This window comes from Cuculus canorus, chromosome 10 (genome assembly GCF_017976375.1).
Source record: "Cuculus canorus isolate bCucCan1 chromosome 10, bCucCan1.pri, whole genome shotgun sequence".
NCBI lineage: Eukaryota > Metazoa > Chordata > Aves > Cuculiformes > Cuculidae > Cuculus > Cuculus canorus.
The window spans coordinates 19003460-19024486 of NC_071410.1; the positions used below are offsets into that span (position 1 = coordinate 19003460).

The following is a 21027-nucleotide window of genomic DNA, read 5'->3' on the forward strand; positions in this document are numbered from 1 at the left end:
TTATTTATTTATTTGGCACGCAGGGTGGAGTTGCTCCACTTCCCTGGCAAAAAGAAGGAGAAAAAAAAAGCATGGGGCATGGGCGGGAGGTGAGATGGGTGGCTGAGCATACAGGGGGAGAGACTGCTCTCTTGCCCCTTCTGTTTCTGTTTCTTCTTCTTCTCCTTCTCCATCCCCATCTCCCTCCCACTCCTCATTCATTCTGCCCCGTATTTATTTATTCATGTATTTCACGCGTGCGGTGGAGTTGTTCCACTTCCCTGTAAAGCACCAGGGGTGAAAGGCGAGGGGTGGCTGAGCATGTGGTGGGGAGAGGCTGCTCCCTTGGCCCCTTGGTCTCTTCTTCCTCTCCCTCACACTCCTCATCCATTCTGCCCATTCCTTTCTTTACCTGCTCTAACGCAGCTCTGTCTTCCACCCTCATCTTCCTCTCCTCATTCATTCTCCCCCTTTATTTATTTACTTATTCCTTTATTTATTTATTTAGCACGGGGTAGGGGGGGGAATTGCTCCCCTTCCCTGGCAGAAGGCAGAGGAGGAAAGGCGAGGGGGTGGCCGGGCGAGCATCTTCCTCTCCTCATTCATTCTACCCTTTTATGTATTTATTGGGGGGAGGGGGTGGGTGGAGGTCTGCCCTGCCGCTATAACACCTTTCTCTGTAACCCCTCCCTCCCGTCCCCCATTCATTCTGCCCCCGTATTTATTCATTTATTTATTTTAAGGCGGGGGGAGAGGGCAGAAGAAGGCCACCAGGGTCGCTTTAATCCCACTCCTTCCGCCTGTTCCTCCACCTCTGCCCCCGTAATTCTTTATTTAAAGCAGGGGTCGCGGGGCTGCCCTGCCGCTTTAATCCTGCCTCTCCCCCTCCACCCCCGTCAGCTCCATCTTCCTCTTCCTCCCGCTCCCCATTCATTCTACTCCCTTATTTATTCATTTATTTATTTAAAAGGCGGGGGGGGGGGGGGAAGAAGGCGAGGGGGGTGGCACGGGGTGCGGGGGCTGCTCTGCCGCTTTAACTCTGCTCTCCCCGTGTCTCCGTCCCCCTCCTCCCCATTCATTCTGCCCCCTTATTTATTTCTTTAAAGCGCGGGGGGGGGGAGGAAAGCGAACGGGGCGGCAGGGGTTGTCCTGCTCTGCCGCTTTAACCCCGCTCTGTCTCTCTCCATTCCCCATCTTCCTCCTCCCGCTCCTCATTCATTCTACCCCCTTATTTATCTCAAGAGCGGGGTGGCAGGGGGCTGCCCTGCCGCTTTAACTCCTCTCTCGCCGCCTCTCCTGCCGGTCCCCATTCATTCTCCCCGCTCGGTTCCGGCACGGCCGCCGGGGGCAGCGCCCGCCCTGCCCCGCTCTAACCCCTCTCTGTGTCTCTCCCTCTGCAGCTCCCCCCGCCCCCTCCCCGCCGCGCAGGCGGCCCGGCCCGCGGGAGGCGGGGCGCGCGCACGTCCCCCGGCCGGCCGCCCCCCCCCCCCCCCCGCCATGGGTCGGAAGCGCTGCGTGGGGGGAGACGGCTCCAAGATGGCGGCGGGCTGCTGCGGGGTGAAGAAGCAGAAACTCTCCAGCTCCCCTCCCTCGGGCTCCGCCGGCCCGGGAGGTGGCGGCTCCCGCTGCGGCGGGGCGGCGGCGGCGGGGGGAGGAGGCGACCCCGGGGCGCCGGCCGCGGGACCCCGGCTGAACGGGCTCGGGGCGCTGGCGGGGGGCGGCTGCGCCCTCTCGCCGCCGCCCGGTTGCGGGGGGGGCCCCGCCGGCCTGTCCCCGCCGGCCGCCTCGCTGCTGTCCTCCTCGCCCGGGCCCGGCTGCAGGAAGATGGTGGTGTCGGCCGAGATGTGCTGCTTCTGCTTCGACGTGCTCTACTGTCACCTCTACGGCTACCAGCCCCCGCGGAGCCCCCGCTTCACCAACGACCCTTAGTGAGTATCGCCGGGGCCGCCTGCCCTCCCGCGACCCTGCCCCGCACTGTCCCATCCCTGTCCCTACCCTGCCCCGCACTTCCCCTATTCCGCACCGTCCCTGCCCTGTCCCACACTGCCCCGCGTGTCCCCGCACAGGTCCTGCCCCGCACTTCCCTTATCCCGCACCGTCCCTGCCCCACAATGTCTCAGCCCTGCCCTGCGCTGCTCCTACCCTGTCCCGTACTGCCCTTGCCCCGCAACGTCCCTGCCCTGCCTCGCATGTCCCCGCACTGCCCCTGTCCCGCACCCTCATCCCGCACTGCCCCTGCCCCTCACGCCCTCCCGCACCTACCGCAGAGCGCCCAGCCCCGCACCCGTGCCCCACGCCGCCCACCTTTGTGCCATCTCCCCGGGGGACACAGGGCTGCGGGCGCTTCACGCACAGCCCCGCGGGCAGAGTCCTCTCCCCACGCCCAGCTAGTGCTCAGTAGCGCCCGGGCAGCCCGTTCTGTGCTGGTTCCCGCACTGGTTCCTGCACTGGGAGCGCTCGGCGGGGCAGCCTCGTGCTGCCCAGGTGCTCTGCGTGCACACGGGCCCCTCTTCACCTGTGCTGGACCGTGAGTGCCCGGTGGAGGAGACCAGTCCTGTGAGTCTGGTCTTGTGAGTGCTGGGGACCTGTACGTTCTGTGTACCAGGTGTTCCTGACACTTCACTGGTCTCGGACTGTGCAGTCCTCACTTCGTAACAACCCCTGAAGCTCAGCTGGTGTTAGACATCCCGAGTAATCTACCACATCAAATTCCCCGAGTTGGGCACTGATCACATACACACCTGTTACTCCAATCCTTCTCCACCTCCCAAGCCTCCCTGCAAGAGTGCCCACCAAGGGCCTGCTTTGTTCCCATCCTGGGCTGCTCTTGTTCAGTGTCCCAAAGCCTCTGCCCTCCCACCTTTGGAAGTGACCCGCCAGGATGGCACTGCCCATCGTGCGGGCACCTGCAGCCTGGCTGCGCTGGTAGACAGCTGTGCTGTGGCAGATAGAGTTCAGGCACTGCAGGGAGTAACTTCCCTCTGACAGGAAGTTGCTTCCTCTCAGCTGGGATGAGTTACCCAGTCACTGCACGCTCCAGGTCTGTTTGAATGCAGAGTTAATGCAAGAGGTTGTTGAAATTCAAGTTTCACAGTTTTAGTTTGCTTTTAAATGGGATGGAGCTCTTGTGTTAAGTTTCCAAGCTGCAGCTGAGACTCCGGTGTGTTGATCCACCAGAGTGCATGTTGTCTGTTTGCTCTTATGTATAGCACAACTATGAAATCTGTGAGAAACAATATTTTACATAATGAATACTAATTGTAGCGTGTGTTCTAGATCCTTGTTCTCCCTCACCAATGTGAACAGTTACCATGCGGTCGGTTTTCATTAATGAGATATAGTGTGTGCTTCTCAGTATTTAGCATAATGTAGTGTCTTAATGATTGTATTTGGAGCCCTTGCTATTCTAACACCCAGAATCTATATGTCTCTTGCGTACTTGCAGCTGCTGTCATGACAACCCAGCTCTGTGGATTCCTACTTAACCTGCAACCCCAGCAAGTCTTCCCTATATGCTCTTCGTAACTCCTATGTGATTACATCGGAGTACCAGTAATGAGAGGAGGGCAGGGAGACTCCGCTGTGAGTTTCTTTACCCAGGTCTTTTGTACATCAGTCTGTTCTTTTGTAGATACCAACTGTTTAGGAACTGCTGCTCCAAGTAGCCATTTTGCTTTGCGTTGTCCTGTTATCTGTTCTCCATCCCAGACGCTGTAGGTTACAGCATCAGCTTTGTGAAGTTCCACCCTTTCATTGCTGTAAGAGAATTGAATTCTGTCTCTCTCTCTGTAGCAATATTACCTTGCTGTTATGTTTATTTGATTATATTGCAGAATGATTTGTTGAACAGATTAGTGCTACTGTCTCTGTTTTTAGTGGTGGAGGAAACTGAGGCAGGGATGGAGATCTTGCCGCTGAACTGTTTTCCAGTAAGCACTTTGATTCCTTTCAGTAACCAGAAGATCACTTCAACTTTCTCCTCCCACTTCCTGCTTTAACAAGAACACAACAGCACATTAAGTAAAATTAATTGTATTTTTCTATAATTCCTATGTGTGCTTCCTATTTAGTTGCTAGAGCTGGTGAAAAGTTGCTGCATCAACGGGCTTGTGGAAATGGCACTGCCTTTAGAAATAGTGATACCGTTTCTTGTGACAGCATGCGCGGTTGCACAGATTGAGAAATGATCTAATCATAATTTTATTTTTTCCCTGGTTAGTTTTTACAGAGATTGGTTTCCTCTAGAAAATTGCATGGCTTCACAAACACTTGTGCCTGCACAACTGTGAGGTGGGAATAAGCAGACAGATGGCAGAACTGCTGCTTTCAGCAGCCTTGTGAGCTGATTATGTTTGTGCGGTTGGAAAAGCAACTTTGAAAAAGTTTTTCAGTATTACATGTAGAACTGTAGGTCGGTGAATAAATTGCTTCTGCCAAGTGTTCAGAGGCAGCATGACTTCTAGCATTCAAAAGATTTGCAGGCAGTTTTATCAATAACTGGGTAGCTCACAAAGATAGAATGTTGTCTTTGAAGCTGAGCTTCATCCTGTACAGCAAAAAAACCCAGGTGTTTTTCAGTGAATGTGTTGCTGCAGCTTTCTGCCTGGAATCCTTTTGGAACTTTTGTCTGTAGACCACAATGTCTGTTCTAAGAGTAGTAGTCCAAAATAAGGGGTTTATGTTAATTCTAGAAATATGTTTTTTAAATTACATTAATTACAGGGAGAGTGAAAGATCCGTGAGCAGGTATCCTCACACAAGCATGACTCATTCCTTGCAGGCCTTTGAACAATGAAACTGGGCATGATCAAAGAAAAGCAGGTGGCTGAATCACTTGGACAAGGGGTTCTGATATGTTGTCTTTTGAACAGAACCTGCTTGTGATATCTCTGGATTTTTGTAACTTTTTAATGGCAGGGTGAGGACCATGGCAGGTCCTTGTGGCAGAGTATGGAAGGGAAGGAAATTAGTAGCAATTAGTAGGAATGAGACAAAATGCGTGTTTTGAAAGAGTGAGGGTGTTGGACTCTAACACAGCCCGTACATGGATGAAATAGTTGGCATTTTCATATCTCTGACTAGTTCCTAAAGCACAAGATACAGGGCTTTGGTTGAGCGTATTGCTAGGGAGCTATTGGGTTGCAGAGAGTGACTCATGGGGTCAAAAGAAGACAGCTGGAAGATATTGAACCTGTCCAGCACTGTTGTGGTAAAAACACATTTGGCAAATCCTTCCAGCCACAGGCTTCCTCTTCTTGTATAGCCTTCCACTGACTTGCCAACATTTTATTCTGTCACTTTCTTAATTGTACAGCTTTCTTCTACCTCTTTCTTCTACACTTCTTCTACCTCTTTCTTCTACACTTCACTTTGAGTTGCCGTCTAAGCTACCCCATTCCTTCTTCACAGCGTATGTTCTGCAGTGTACGTTTCCCCCTAATGTAAAATTATCCTGGAGGTGTAGAAGCTGATGCAAAGTTTGAAAATTGCTGCCCCAGGCAAAAAATGTTACTTAGACAAAGTGTCATTCAGATACTGTTCTTGGAAACTCAATTTGAGTGAAGTTCTAGAATGCAGCAATTAATTAAAACCAGTTTTTTTTTAGAAGTGGCAGTAGAAATAAATTGGAAGATGATGCAGGAAGAGTTGTAAAAACATTTTACCTCACTCATCTAAGGAAAAGGAAAACTAGGCTTTTTTTCCTGTGGTTGTTTTTACCTTTCTGACAAATAACATGCATCCCTTTACATCCTTACTGGTTTGGTCTTGCGCAGCATGTTGCATGCCTCTCTGATTGGTGGAAACAACGTGTTTCAAACAGACATGTCCTGCCTTTCATTGTGGCAGTGGAAAAGGGCTGCCCACCAGTGCAAAAGGGCTCAAGTTTCACACTGCTCACTACTGGCTTTCTTCTAGTAGGAAGGTGTTTGAGCTGAAGTGCAAGTGTGTGCCGGAAGGTTGTGTACAGCATGGGGTGGGTGAGTGCAAAGAGGAGGTCAGTTGAAGCTTTGCAATAGGGAATGAGGAGGACCTTTTTCTTCAAGATTCTTGCATTTTTGTTCACTATAAAGATTTTCTTTGGCACACAGGAATTGCCCTTCTGAGTTTATGATTGTGCACAGTGTCTGCCTCAAGCTCTTCAGCCTGTCTACTTAATTTTGATGTCGACATCCTTGTGGGGAAGACATTGTGTGGCAATCCAGCAGGTTAACTCATTCACCAGTTTTTTTCTTCTTATAGTCTCTTCCTGAAGGCCACCTGCTAGTGAGCAGGTTTATTTTAGTGATGACCACCAATACTTGGCACAATTTGTAAGGCAAATCATTTGATCTGCCCCGTCATCTTTCACATGGTAACCAAGAACAAGATTTTGCAGCTGGAATGGCTAATGAGGCCTGTGCTCTGCTTCCCGTCTGTCTGAGGAGCTTTTGGGAAAGTTTTTACCACGAGTGCCATGTGTCAAATGCTTAGATGATGACTTGCTCATATCCTCCTCATCTGACAGGGGTAACTGTGCCAGAGGTGTTACATGGAGCATACAGCTCATCCGCGTACCTGTGGTACCTGCTGTGCCTGCCCTGTGCACATGCGGACACTCCAGCCTTCAGATGGAAGTGATGCTGGCAACCACGTTCTTTGCCACAGGAATAGTCTGTGTGGCTATGCCATCTTCTGTGATTGAAGGCCTCTGGATTAAAATACTTTCTTAGGTGATACCCAGTCTTGACCTAAAGACCTAGCGTGGAAATCCGTCAGTTCCTTTCTTCATTGGTGACTTGTAGTATTTTGCAGCAACCATTTCGTTTGGCTACAGGACAGAGATAGAGAGACACTGCTGTGTTGTTGTGCCTGACCTTTGTATTTCATTGTGTTTTCTGGTCTAAGATCTGTTAGTTCACGTGTTCTAGAAGACTGTGGGGTGTCAGTACTACACTGCCTTAATTCTTCATTAGTGAAGGATGGAGATGTTTAAATTCAATACTGTTTAGAAACATGGAGCTAACTAATCTTGTGCCCATTAGTTTTCACGCTCTCAGAGAAAGCTGTGAGTCTGCTTATTGAGTGTAAATTGACCCTGTAGTGAAGAAGTGGTTCTAGAATCTGTTACTGGCTATCCATTTTTTTTGCCTTAGTTACTGTGTCTTGACAGTGTGTTGGTGCTAGTGGTGGGGATTTGCCAGTAGTTTAGATTGAAATTGCTTTAAATCTTCCCCAAACTAGTTTTTTTTCCGAGATGTTACATTACTTTCTGATGCTTTATTTTAAGGCATTGAAGTAGTATTGACTTGTCTGTAGGTATGGTAGATATGTACATGTAAATAAAAATAATGTGGCTTACAAGTTCATAGAATTATATGCTTTTCTCAATTTCTTGTTTCTTAGCTGCAGCTCAACTTCCAGTTTCAGTCTCTATAACTTATTGTAAAGTTTGAAGTTGGAGCCTTGTGCCCAACCTCTTACCTGCCTTGGTACATGTTTCTTTACAAGCATTTTTGTTAACTTTGCCTGGAAGCTTGCAGAAGTATGAACTTCTTATTGTCTCAAAAACCTCACCATTCTTCTTCCTCAGTTCCTACCCAGAGTTCAGCTGTACCTATTGATGTTACTATTCCTCATGTCAGAAGCTTGAGTTGTTGCTGTTCCTCTGCAGGACTTAGTTATGTGGTGATGGAGGCTTACTTGTGTTGCAGAGCAATGATTTGTGTTTATTGTCACTCTCGGTAACATTACACAACAGCTATAATGTTTGCTTGGTCATGGCTAAAGATCAACACCAGTCGCAAAACAAAAAACACAGCAAGGAAACAGGCAGACAGGGAAGTTTTCTGTTCTATCTGTGTGTCTGCCTGACTTCATTCTGGTTTTCATGTGTGCCGTGGTTTTGTGTAAGCTTCAGGATTTTCTTCTGATCTACCACTGTTGTTACTGTTGAATATTAAATGTTGGATTATGAAGTGGTGGTTCTTTCAGAATGGCGTTCCATGGTAGATGTTTTTAAAATACAGTGCAGTAGAAAATGTGTACTTTGGCTAGCATGGGCAGTGCTCAGCAGGGAATTCCCACTGTATTTGAAAGCAGAGCTGGTGAATGCTTCTTGGTGTGGCAGAGGAGGAAAAGGGATAAAACTGCATGGTTTTGGAAAAAACTTAAATTTGTCAGTAGGTTCTTCTGATATGATTTGTGAATGGAGATAATATTGCTGTGACAAACTCCAAGTTAGGTTAACTATAACTTGAGAGGTTGTTTTCTTCATAAGCTCATGTTAGTGAGTTGTTCTTATGTCTAAACAGCATAGTTTCTGTTATGACAGAAGATCTCATCATAGGCAATCTTAAGGATGGACCCTGGTTTGGTTTCTTCAGAAAAAAACAGTCGCCACAAAGTTGTAATAAGCGCTCTGATTCACTGCAATGCTAGTTTTGCAGAAGTTAATTGTTCTCATACCCCTTGAAGGGTGAAGAGGAGTCAACAGCCACCTCTCCCTGCGCCGTCAGCTTGGTCATTCATTTTTATTGCCCCCTTTAGTTATGTTCATCTCTTTTGTCATGTTTTCCTTTGCTCTGTTTTGTGCTGAAGATAACTTCCTAATGAAGATTTCCATGGATTTTGCAAATTCAAATTTTGTCATTGTTTTTGACATTATGTATTCCTATTTAACCTGTCTGCCTGTGAGAAGAACATGTTTTGGGATTGGATTTGACTTGCTTCACATGTAAATCTAGCTCTAATATTCTTTTCTAGAAATTGTTGAGAAATTAATGATTTAAGAATGCAAAAATTTTATTTGGACTTACTAAAAGTGCCAAGTTGTGCCTCCTCTTCAGATGTTGTCTAGCGTTAAATACTGAAATGAGAGAAATCTAACACTGGCACTTTCTTGTCATATCTGTTAAGAAACAAGTAGATATCATGTAAGTGTATGGACGGTTCTGTTACTAAGCCCTAAACATCTGTTTGCCTGCTCAGCTCCAGATAGATGAAGAGTGGTTCCTGTGCCTGACAACTAAGAGATAACTAGGAATTAAAGTGTGGAAGTCTAGGCTAGCTCAGTTTGCACAGTTTTCAGATCTAGGCCAGTCAGTGATCAGTCAGTGAACGAAATATATTTGCCTAGTCCATAGTTTTTGGTTCTCTGAAGACCCATGCCATAATTAATGGTGCAGGCTCAGTATGCCAGTCCGTCTCTTTGGACATAGAGTGCTTGTTTACAGTTGACTGCAGGTTTTCCATAGCATCAAATCATTGCCTTCAGAAGTAGAAGAGCTAGTATGTTAACCTAGAAGTTGTTTGAGCCATGTACTCTTGGTTTTTGTGGTAAGAGTCTCTATGGGAAGCTGGAAAGATGCAAATCATTCAAAAATAATAGTAGACTTGCCTGAGTTTGGCCAGTACAGGAACTGTTGCTAGGCTGGAGGCCAAAACAAGTCCAGTCAGGCCCTGACCCTCATTAGTGAAGTGTTATGAAAATGCTTATGCTTGACCTTTTTTGTGGTGTTTATCCTCCTACGGAGTGGGGTATTCTATTGGTAGTCAGCTTAGCATTGCAAATTTGCATTTAAATAACAAGATAGGGCAGCTCTACTGCAGTCAATTCACAAAGTCTCAGAAACATGTCCTTAATAACAAAGTATCTTAAGAAATGCAGTAGCTATGAAGTGGAGTGGAATGAAGGTGTTAAGTCAGTCCTAGTGCTGCATTTAGGTAGCACATAGTTAATAATTTGAACTCAGATTGATAGATGATCTAGATTTCCTTGCTGGTTTAGTGCTGTAGTATATGCTGAGTGACCAAAAGCTGTGGTTGTTTTCAGTCTAGCACTGAAAACAGCAGAACCGCCTTTTCTGGGCCGCTTGTCTGACCTTTTAAAAAGCTCTTTGTTTTCATTAGTGGGGTCTTGGCAAAGGGGATCAGTGTAAAGGGCTTCATTTGTTAAGTGGGATACCCCCCTATTGCATTGGCCATAAACATTTATTCAGTGAGATAATTGTTGAATGTGTCACGTCTCTTTGCTCCTGCTGTCCCTGTACTGGACTGCACGGATGTTCCTGTGCCTTATAGGATATTCCTTACGTTTTTGTGATCTGACTGGTCTTTGAGAGCTTCCTGGAAGACAGTGCTTGTTGTGAGTACGTGGATATTACTTCGTCACACTCAGTCCCTGTGGCCAAGGTTGTTTAAGTATTAATGTCATGAAGATGACATCTTATGGAATGCAGAACAGCTCTGTTGAGTTGTGACAAGGTCACCGGGACAGCGGCCGTGGAGATGTACATGTCTTCCCAGAGCACTCCTGCCTTTCTGTGTTTTAGGGAGTGAGTTCTCACAAGCCTTAATGCTATAGAAAATCTTATTTTATGTCCTTCTTCACATTAGCTTGAACTCTGTGGCATTTTTGGCAAGGCCCTGGCCTTGGGCTCTGGTGTCTGTAACGTATGAGCCATGGATGTACTCCTGTAATTTATCCTTTGCCTCTCTGCCAGAAGAGATGTGTCTTCTCCAGGCCTCGCTGGCACATGGCGGTTTCCGGCATCTGCAACACTGCCTGGCTCACCAGGTGGTTCTTGGAGTGTGTGTTGAAACAGAAGAGAGAGGGAAGGATCCTTGTCATAATCATCTGCTAATCATCATCAAAATTACTTCTGCTTCATCCTTGCCGGAGAGTTAAATAATTTTCCATGTTTTCCATGTGGCATTTTGCACAGAGATAAGAATTGTGTGGATGAAGTTCTAGAGTTCATGAGATTTAGATGTGTTAGGAAAGGTGGAAAAAACCATATGATCCTACACTGATGGGCAGCAATTTGGGCCAACTAAGTAAATCGTGTCATTTCCAAAGTCTTTTCCAGATAACTGTAAGAATGTAAGGATTGGGCACCATACCATTTTCCCTGGCCTGTTAGTGAGTGCAAGGATAAGTTCAGCTTCCAGGGAAGAATGATGAGTTGCAAGGCAGTTGTTTTCCATATAGGTAAGCGAGCTTAAAGATTAACTTTCAGAGAAGATGATGTGCTGCCAGATAGAGGTCCCTTGTAAAAAAAAAAAAATATTTCTAGTCCTTAGTACTTCAAAAAAGGTATAGTCATAGTGAGGAAAAAAGCCCTCTTCAAAGACTGCTGCAGTGCCTGAGGGGAATGTGAGTAGCTGCAAATGTTGTATTCCTCAAGCAGGAGGGAACAAAACTTCGGGAAGTCAGTGGCCCAGATGAAAAACTGCAAGCTAAGCGATAGAAGGCAACTTCTTTTGATCCCGTGTTGTACAAGCAATTATCTGTACTTGGAAGAAACAAATGGAAATGTAATATCAAAACGAATCTCTGTTAACATCCTAATAGAACATGAAATTAGACTCGCTTTTCCTTAGGAAATGGGAGCATAATTCTCGTTCTTGTTTGGTTCAACTGGAACAGAAAAGTAAACAGAGAAGGGGCAGGTGGCAAAAATCACAGGTGGGATACTCACTGCCATAGTGTCTCAATTCCTATAAAATACTGGGAACAAAAGTTGAAAGAAGATAAAGATTGGCGCTGTTCATTTGGAAGGAATGCTGGGAGAAACGAAGCATTAAAAGTAAAGGCTTATAATGAAGAATAAATAGAGTACAAATTACCTTTCTCTTATTTCACAGTAAAAAGATTCTAGCGAGACAAACATTCCCGTGTATGCTTACTGTTGTGGTCTCATTTTGCTTCAAGGATGAATTATTGTGATTTGCTATGCTTGGCCAATATTTTAACACAGAAATCTAAGCCACTGCAAAACGTAGCTCCCAGTAGTGCCTCTTTTGGGAAAAATGGGGAATCTCTGCTTCAGGTTATTTGTTGCCAGCTGCTTTTTTTTTGTTGTTCTTTTTTTCTCTTTTGGACAATTTCAAGGTGTTAAGTTTTTTACATACGTAATGTAAGTGGCTTGGAATAACCTACCTAAGGACTGCCTACTACCCTACACCACTCTGCATAAGAAACGCATTCAGTGTGTTTTGTTCCTCTTCAGATGTGGCAGAGAGGCTCAGCAGCAGGTGGGTCTTTTGAGCTGAAAGGAGTTACACCAGACAGGATAGATGAAGATAGAAAAAGTGGTTGGAAGTAAGTAACTTTTGTCCCTGCTACGTAAATGGGCTATTCCTGAATGGTCCTAAATTTCTGTAAATTTTTGCAGCCTGTTTGTGAAAATTCATAAATTGAATTATGGAGACCATGAATCTGACTGTTTCTGAAGCTTTCAATGAAAGTTTGTCTTGGTTTAAAAAAAGTGTACTTTTTTTTTTCACCAGAAAGATGTGCTTAGATGTGAGTTTGTCTTAAAAGTGCATATGCCACAGATTGGAGATGTGGGTTAATTACTCCTCCTCTGAGCAGTGATCATCTAAATGACCACTAAATGTATGGATCACAGACATACATCCAGGTTAGGAGACGTAAGTGTAGTATGCTTTCTCGGTTTTCATTTTATGCAGAATGTTTTAAGGACATCACTCTGGAGGAGAAGACTAGAGCAGTGCAGAGTGCTCTTTGACATTTTGATACTAAAGTTTTGGGATTTGGAGATGTCAGGAACTGAAAGGAAGAGAGATTGCAGACAGATTAATAATCTCAGATAGTTCCACAGTTAAGACCTCTGTTTTAAGTGATTGGATCAGTCTAAAAAGAAACAGGTAATCATACAAAAAAACATTAACTGGCCATTAGACCTCAGAGTGTTTTTAGGGTTGTGCAGGTTCTGTCCAGCTTCTCTATATGCAAGTTATTAGAGGAGGCAAGTGTGACTTGAAGGGATAAATGACTGCTGTGATGTTTGGACTCGTGTCTTGTTCCTGACAGTGTCATTACAGTGGACAAAACTTAATGAGACCTTCAAATAAGCAACCTCAACCTGCTTTTCTCTAAGTAGTGAGAGGGACTATAGAAATTGCTTAGAGTTGCAACTGTGCTTTTCCTTCACTGGGTTACCCTGAAAGGCATGCCAGAAAGCTCTCCAGACTCGGCTCAGGAAATTTGTGGCTAAATTGGAGGCATACACTTATTTTTTTGTTCATTGGTTTGGTTTTGTGCTGTTGGTGTTTTAAAAACTCTTATCCATTATATCTGAAATGAATCATTGTTGTATTCATGTTAGCTTGACTCCTCTGAGAATACCTTTGGCAGTTTTAAGTCTGCCAGCACAAGATAAAGAAAAGACCTTCCAAACTCTGAATAATTGTTTCTTCTTTAGACGACTCATTTGTCCTAGTTGCATGAACACCATTCTTTTAAGGACATTTTGGAACTGAGAGGAGGGTATGGTTCCCCACTTACTGCCCTTTAGAGCCAGTGAAGTGTGATTCTGCAGCGAAACAAGATTCTTTGACTTACTGAGTTTTGAAAGATGGAGATGAGCAGCAAGAGAAGGTCAGGTGGCAAGGAAGGCAGAAACAGTGACCGAATAACGATTCTTTCCCAAATATTTTTCTAGTCTACAGCAACTTGCAGTTTGCGATGTCTTCAGCCAGAAGTGATGTCTTCTATCAGTAATCCTCCCCAACACTCCACCCACCCCACCCCAGCCATGGGAGGTTATCATGACATTTTAATGAGGCCAAGTTGGGAGGAAAATTGGAATGCTCTGCATGAATGATTGAAATACTTCCTGGGCTATACTGTTAGAAAGGGGATGAAAATGAATATTTTATAGAGCAGCTTCATGTACTTCAGGAGTAATTAAAAGCTGATTCTGTAAGTTTGGCATTTTTCTCTCCTCAGTGGTTTCCAGGTATTGCCAGTTGGCTTCCAGTTGTCTCTAGGCCATGTGATGGTATAGAGATGTAAAGGGCAAGTGGGTGCTTTAAAGAGAATTTATCAGTAAAAATAGAAAAAATAGTACAGTTCTACATTTGTGCAAGAGAGTGGCTGAGATAGTACTTGTAAAACTTTATGGTTCTGCTGCTCTCAGAAGGACATTTTTTGTTTGCAGAGCAGGGCAGCCGCAGTGCCTGGAAGAAGTAGCGTGAGGTCAGCTTGCAAAGGATGATGAGAAGCTAGGCTGCGTCAGAGAATCACGAGTAATGGGGAGCTGAAATGACAGGTTCACCCTGAGGTATCTGGGGAAGTCGGGGCTTCCACATCTACTCTGAGATGTCGAAAGACTTCAAATTGATAGGTTTTGAAATTGTAGTCTTTGAACAACTTTTCAAGCACAGCTGGGGTTTAGTGGGCTTTTTTTGTTTGTTAAAAAAATCCAGACCAGAAAAGTTAGGCAGTAGGTGACTGTTGCTTCCACAGTTGATGATGTTTATTGCTTATCAATGATTTTAAATGATTGTTTTTCTATTTCCCCTCATCCCAGTTGAGGTTTCCCCCATCAGAAGAAGGATGGCCAGTGCTGCTTGTGGTTTGGGCTTGGGTGCAGTTGAGGGAGTGGCAGCCTCTTATGGGATAAAACTGGATATGATGGTAAAAGGAAGACTCGCATCATGAGGTAAGCTGGGGCGGTGGAACGTGCCAGTTCCTGTTCACATCTACGGTCTGGCACAGAGCTGCTGCTCATGGGATGGATGCTGTACTAACAGCTGTACCTCAGCAAGGTCAAGAATGGAAATCCATACTTTAGTTTTTTTGGCAGAACTTGCTGATCACAGTGTATATCTGCCCGTCATAGGTTTCAGAAAGAAAAATAGGTGCCAACATCCATCGGTCAGGTCTGGTGAAGAATTGCAGCCTGAAGTCTGGTCAATGAGTGAGACCATACTTCAGTTGCTCTTCCTTGGAAGATAGACCTGGCACCTTGAAGCATCTCATTGAGAAATCCCAAAAGGAACAACTCGGACCTCTCTATTATTTTCAAGGAATTTATAGCCTTTTTCATAATCCCTTAAAAGCCATCTACCACTATAATTATGTTGATTTAAAAATAAAGAAACAGTTGGATGGTTTTATCTTTAGTTGTCTGGAGAGAAAAAAAAAATACATGTTCACTGGTTTGGCCTTTAGAAACTTGATTGCCTAACCAATGTACGGATTTAATAACAACAAAATAATATTGCCCTTTAGGTTGGTGATTTGGTCCACAGCTGTTTTATTTCAGTTAATTCCCAGAATAATGATTGAATTATGGTTGTGTGGGATTCACTGATGGATAGCAAGTTGTTTGGGGCTATTTGGTACTATTCCAAATAACTATCTTTAATAGAACTAGCAATTTTATACCATGTATTTTTGTGACAGGGTTGTAGCATGCAGTATTTTCGGAGAACTCTAGTACTGCTTTTGAAAGGCTATATATATTTTGTTTGTGCACGATGCAGTTGTAATTTCATGTTAGATGCTTCAAAAATGTTGCATAATTTCCAAGGTTAATTTGAAAGTGCAGTTAGCTTTTTCCTCTCATTAAATGGTATCTACTGGAGAAAAACAAAACAAAACACGAATACACAGCTTTTAATGCGTCAAAATTAAAATGTACCCTAGTTATTTTCCAGTGTTTCCAGGCTGATAGTTTTTGAAATTCAGTTTTGACATTTGAAGGAACCTTGCTGAAGGTGTTTTGTACATAGAAACTGTTTGTATCTCGTGTGGTGTTGGAGAGAATATTTAATTTTAGAAAGAAATGTTTAAGCTTTGTTGTGGAAACACGGTAGTCTCTTTGTTTGAGGTTAATTCTGGGTCTTCCAAAGTTTTGTTTTTTCCTCTAGTATTGTTAGTGTTGAATAGCTGACAATCCTATGCAGTGTGTTTGTATCCTGCAAACCACTTGAATGACATTATAGAACTGGATCTATAGTGTCACAAGCTGACATCACTCGCATACCAACTCTATTGCAGGCGCAATTAATGGTGTGAGTATAGTCTGTCGGTTTGGGGAACTAATATAAGTTAAATGCAGCCTCTAGATGAGACTGTATGTCCGTGGCAAACAAAACATCCCCGTGTATGTGCCCCACACCCATACTTGCACTACTTGCATTGATCAGTGCATGCTTGCTGTGCTGTTTCTGCGTGATAAGTCAGCAGCAGATACTGTGCTGCTTTTTGTTAGGTTTTTTTTTTTTTGCTGAGTTGTAAGACTTTTTTTGCTGAGTCTTTTAGTGTGCTGAATACTAGAGCTGGCTTAAGGGATTGGGTCTTCCCATGCAGCCTGTGAAGAGATGGGACCTGTGCAACCAGCTGTTATTAATTTTAGGTTGCCAAGAACTGCAGTTTGAGTTGCTTTAACCTGGATTTTTTTCCTGGTCTGAGGATGTAACTGTTCTCCTAGTTGAGACCATTAGCCTGCTCTTGTCTCCAGCAGTGCTAAAGATAGCAGGGGAGAGAAATACTTAAATTTCAACCCAACTTCTTTGTTTGTAGGGGTTTTTTTTGTTATTATTTGTGGATTCGGGTACTTCAGTGACTTTTTGGCTTTTGACACCATTAACAGGTTGATTGATAGCTGTAAGTACATCCAGAAACTAAGGAAGAAAAAGCAATCACACACAACAAGCTTCTTTTCATGTATCTGCTGTTAGCAGTATTGCCAGTTGTTTGCCCTACATGCAATTCCCCAGTCATCAGAGCAAAGCTTACAGGCTGGAATATAAGGTTAAACCAGGTTATGGGATTCTTTTCCCCTGCTGAGTTCATCTGGGTGCATCACGGTGCTTTTAAGCACGTAGTTGCAACGTACAGTAAACCTGTGCGTTGTTGTTTTGACATGGTAAAGTTTGCCAGGAGCCTACAGTGTGTAGCAGAGGAATGTGCAGGCTGTCACAAAGTCCTGAGCCCTTTTTGGGTGGCTGAAGTTTACACTTACAAGTTTTTTTTCCAAAATAATCTGAATTGATCCCTTCCATGAGACTGTCTTCTGTTCAACCCAGCTAGATGTTCAGTGAGTCCAACAGCTCAGACCTCAAATTTAGAAGAGTTTGTAAGCTGGGGGGATGAGTTGTGGTCTTAGTAGGATTTCCTTGTGCAGAATCTGTGCATACTCTTTCAACAGGCTGTGGTTGTCTGTGTGCATAGTGATCTGATGTATTTCTTTGTAGGAATGGAGATCATGGTTGCTTTTCTACTGCCAATCCCTTTAGGGGCTGTTGTGTGCGCAGGAGTTACATTGGCAACCTGTTGCCCACCAGTTCTTCAGTTGCACTTTGGGACTGTCTTCTCAGTGCTTGGTGTTGGTGAACTAAGTTTAACTTGTCCATTCAGCCTAATGCCTCCTCTGTCCTTAATTCAACTTGACCTGATCCCTCTGACGTGTGCTATGAGGATAGGTGTGAAAGGCTACCGATGTGCTTCAGCAGGAAAGGCTGGGAACAGCCTCCAGGGAGCTTCTCTGCATTGGTGCTGTCACCCCTGTATCCCTTTTCCGCCTTGGTCTACAAGAGATCATACTGTTTTTTTTTCTAGTTCTTTTCCTGGTTTTGATGTAGTTAAGTAACTTTGCAAGGTGTTACCCAAACATTTTTAATTATTTAGGGTTTGCTTTTGACCTACCACGTGTTGGCTGTTCTCCTTGGGCAAGCCTGCTGTGTTTAAAAGCTGGCCTCTGTCTGCTGCCCTCCTTGACTTCCCTGTTCCGTCATGCAAGGTGTGGGCTTTGGTTACTGGGGATGAGGTGTTCTTTTGACTGCTTTTTTTTTCTCTCTTCTAACTGCAGCGAATGTTTTACCTGTTCTTTTAATACAGAATTTTGCCTGCTTTGTTTCAGGGGTTTTTTTTTGGGGTGGGAGTGGTGTGGTGGTTTTGTTTTTAACAGCCTCCAGGCTGCTGCAGTCTTTTTACTGTTTGGATTTTTCCTCTTAGGGCTGTGTGTGTTTGGGTTTGTTTAGTTGGTTTCGAGGGGGAGTGGATTAGGAGAATTACCGATTACTTCAGGCTTTTTTTACACTGTTCCTTTCTTGAAATCCATTATCCATGTGCCACGTATTCTTATGGCCTGCTGTATTCAACATCAATGTTGAAATATAATTGCTTTGCAGGCGCAGTTACAGAGCAGCTTTCCTATCGATATCCTTTAACTAGGTTTTGTGTACCACTCAAAATAAAACCAAAAAAGGCATGTTTTCATGTAAGTCCTAGCACTGATTTCCAGTGAAGTGGTCATTCATTGCTTGGAAATAAAAATATTCTCTACAAGTCATTCTGAGGCACCAGGTCCACTTTACATCAGGAAATTTCAGTTGCCCAGTCTTACCACTTTTCCCAGACTTGCAACTTCATAATCTCCCTGAACTGGTAGTAGAGTTGATGGTATGTGTCTTTACTTGATTACATGACTTTAGCTGTAAGTTGTTCGTTTGGTTTCTCTTGTCCTGGGATACTTCATACCATTAGGTATTTGTCCTTCACATACAGTGCCATTCACACCTGCCTGTTGTTTGCTATTCTTGGTGGAATAGCTGAGTAAGCTGGTAGCCTCTGTGTTGTACAGCATTGATTTATCCTTCTTCCATCAACTCTTGGAGGTGCTTGTTACTTGGGGCTGTCAGGTGAGACCAAACATTTGGGCTTCCCATGTGTTACTTCTGACATTTCCTGCGGTGGTGTGGACGTGTTTGTAAGCTTCAGTATTAGCATACTAGTCTGTCTGACTCTGGCATGACTAATGTGCATGCCTAACAAGTTCTTCCTGTTCCCATCACGCCTAAATCCCTTACTTCTGTATCATGGACTTCCTGTCTCAGTCTCCTTCTCAGGCCTTGCATGTGGGACTGGCAGCATTTCAGAATGTAACACCATGACAATCCTGAATGTAAGTCTTCTGCCCAGTGACCCGAGCTTGCTCCCCACAGCATCCATCCTGTGTTTCCAACACTACGTTTACTAGCATGGATCCCATGGACTACTCTGTTTTCTTTGCTGAATCACCAAGTAATCAGTGTAGATGCCCAACCAACTCAAAGGTTGCTGCCTTTGCATCTGATGGGCAGTGTGCCAGCTGATTGTCAGGTGCCACAGATACTAGACACAGCTAGCTCTAAAGTCATCCACTATGCCCGTCTGCTGCTTCCTAAGGTCTGTACTACAAGAAGAATCCCTTGTTCAACAGGAGACAGAAGTTATCGAGTGGAGGGTGGGTTGTTTCCAAGAGATCAGCTCAGACCCAACCTATGAGCATATGAATGCTGGAGATAGCAAAAGATAGGATGAAGCATGGACCAGAAAACAAGTAGGCTATGTGGGAGCGCTTTTTTCAGTGGCATTACCAGTTATTGATTGTAAAACTGCAGTGTGTATCATACAAGGCAGTGTTCTGTGGTTTGTGTGGGGTTTTTGAAACGTTCTTGGTTTATTTCCTTTTGATGAAAGCAGAACCCTGAACTTGTCAGTCTTCAAGTATAAAAAGTTACTGTAGTAACAGTAGTTACTGTATTGTAGGCTGCATCTCTGTATCCATGTGAGGTTGTGTTTGATAAGAGGCAGTGAGAGAAGTGTCCCAAATGAGGATCCACTTAGCGCAGTGTGTTTTCTCCCAGGGATGTCCAATGGCAGATACCACGGGAAGGATATAAGAACAAGGAAAGCCAGGAAAGATGCTGCGTATCCTTTAGTCATTCGTGTACTAGAGCTAGAGTCTTTGTGTTTATTGCTTGTCTAATTGTATGTTTAGTGACAGCGTGTAGTAACCAGTATGTTACCTGCTCAGAAAATGATGCTTTGTCTGTCATCTTGATGTCTGGGAGTAACTAAGCCATGTCTGCTGCGTGCTAACTGGATCTGTGCATTACTGCATCATTCTGTCACTGGCTGCAGTTTATCCCCCTTCCAAAGGGACCAGTGACTGGTCATTGAGCCTGTTGCTAATGCATGTCTGTTCCCTAAATGCAAAGTGCTTTTTTAGTTCAGGTTTAGCCACAGTTAATGTTTACATTATGGGCAGTTTTGTCCTGCCTTGTGTTTTGCCTAATCTACTAAAGCTGCAATGTGTCTGAAAGCGCCTCTGCTTTTTCCAGCAATGTAGGCTGGTCTAATAAAAGTAATTATCTCTTTTCATTTAAGCTGTACTGCGTAATGTCTTCTTGTGGGGTGCAGATATGAGCAGTCATCATCTTTGCCCTTTTTCACTGTCCCTTTTGCTTCTTCCCCTCTGTTTTGGGCTGATGTCCCTGCATGTGCTCCTGCTCACTGAAACAGAGGAGAGAAACTTGGTGTAAGTTAAACTGTCAACAAGGAGAAAGATACTGTTAACCAGATCAGTTCCCCAATCACACGCATTTGTTCCAGAACAGGAAAGGAGGCGATCTGTCTGGGGATAAGGTTGGATGAGTCTGGTTTTATGGAAGCAACAGCTCTGAATTTCACCGTTACTCAACCATCTATGCAATCACTTCTGATTTAAGGGGTGGAAAGACACTGAGAGATCATCTACTTCATCTCAAGCCACAATATCTCAGTATTTTATACCTATGCTGACTGACAGATGTCTGTCTTACTTAAAAAACATGCCATCTCCATAGTAGACATGACTTTCAAACCAGTGAGAACTCACTGATTTTGAATAGTCTTTGTCAGTCTTAAAAGCGTTCTCATTAGTATGTCTTCTCTGTGACAAAAGTATAAATTCCATTTGGCTCCAGTTCCAGCACTGCATTTACTCTGCCTTTGAACCATTGTCTCATTGGTTAAGTGACATGGTTAAGTTCTATAGAAATAGTGCAGCCTGGAGTGTATTGATTTAATAGTAATTCTTGTGATCCCAAAGATTAATGTATTCCAGCTGTAGGGATAGTGAAGTCTGAACTAGAAAGCGAATTCAGATTCTGCTGAGGTTTGTTTTTTAGCTTATCTCGCAACATTATCATGAGTTTCTTAAAACTGGTTCCAAAGTAATTGAATGTTTTACTAAATTTTCAAAGTTATGCATTTTAAAAATATTCAAATGTGCTCCGTTGTTATTGTATAGTTCCTAGTGTTTCAATTCTCCTGCAGGCTGCTCTTATGCAGTGTGCCTTTAGAATGTGTAGTTAAACATGGAGAAGGATCAATGATTTTTAAAGGAATAGTTTTGAATGCTTGGCTGACTTAGTCTCTCCTGTCAGGTGACACCTTGGCGTATGAATTTTGTAACATATTACTGCTCTTAAAAAATCCTGTGTTGT

General features: G+C 44.2%; 1 protein-coding gene across 1 annotated transcript in view; it reads left to right on the forward strand.

The window, feature by feature from the left end:
* Positions 1-21027, forward strand: part of AMMECR1 (AMMECR nuclear protein 1) — a 106367-nt gene that overhangs the window by 29139 nt on the left and 56201 nt on the right. Inside the window, exon 3 of the mRNA XM_054075549.1 lies at positions 1408-1907. Within this exon, the coding sequence (XP_053931524.1) occupies positions 1408-1907 (500 nt within the window). The remainder of the gene's footprint in view (positions 1-1407; positions 1908-21027) is intronic.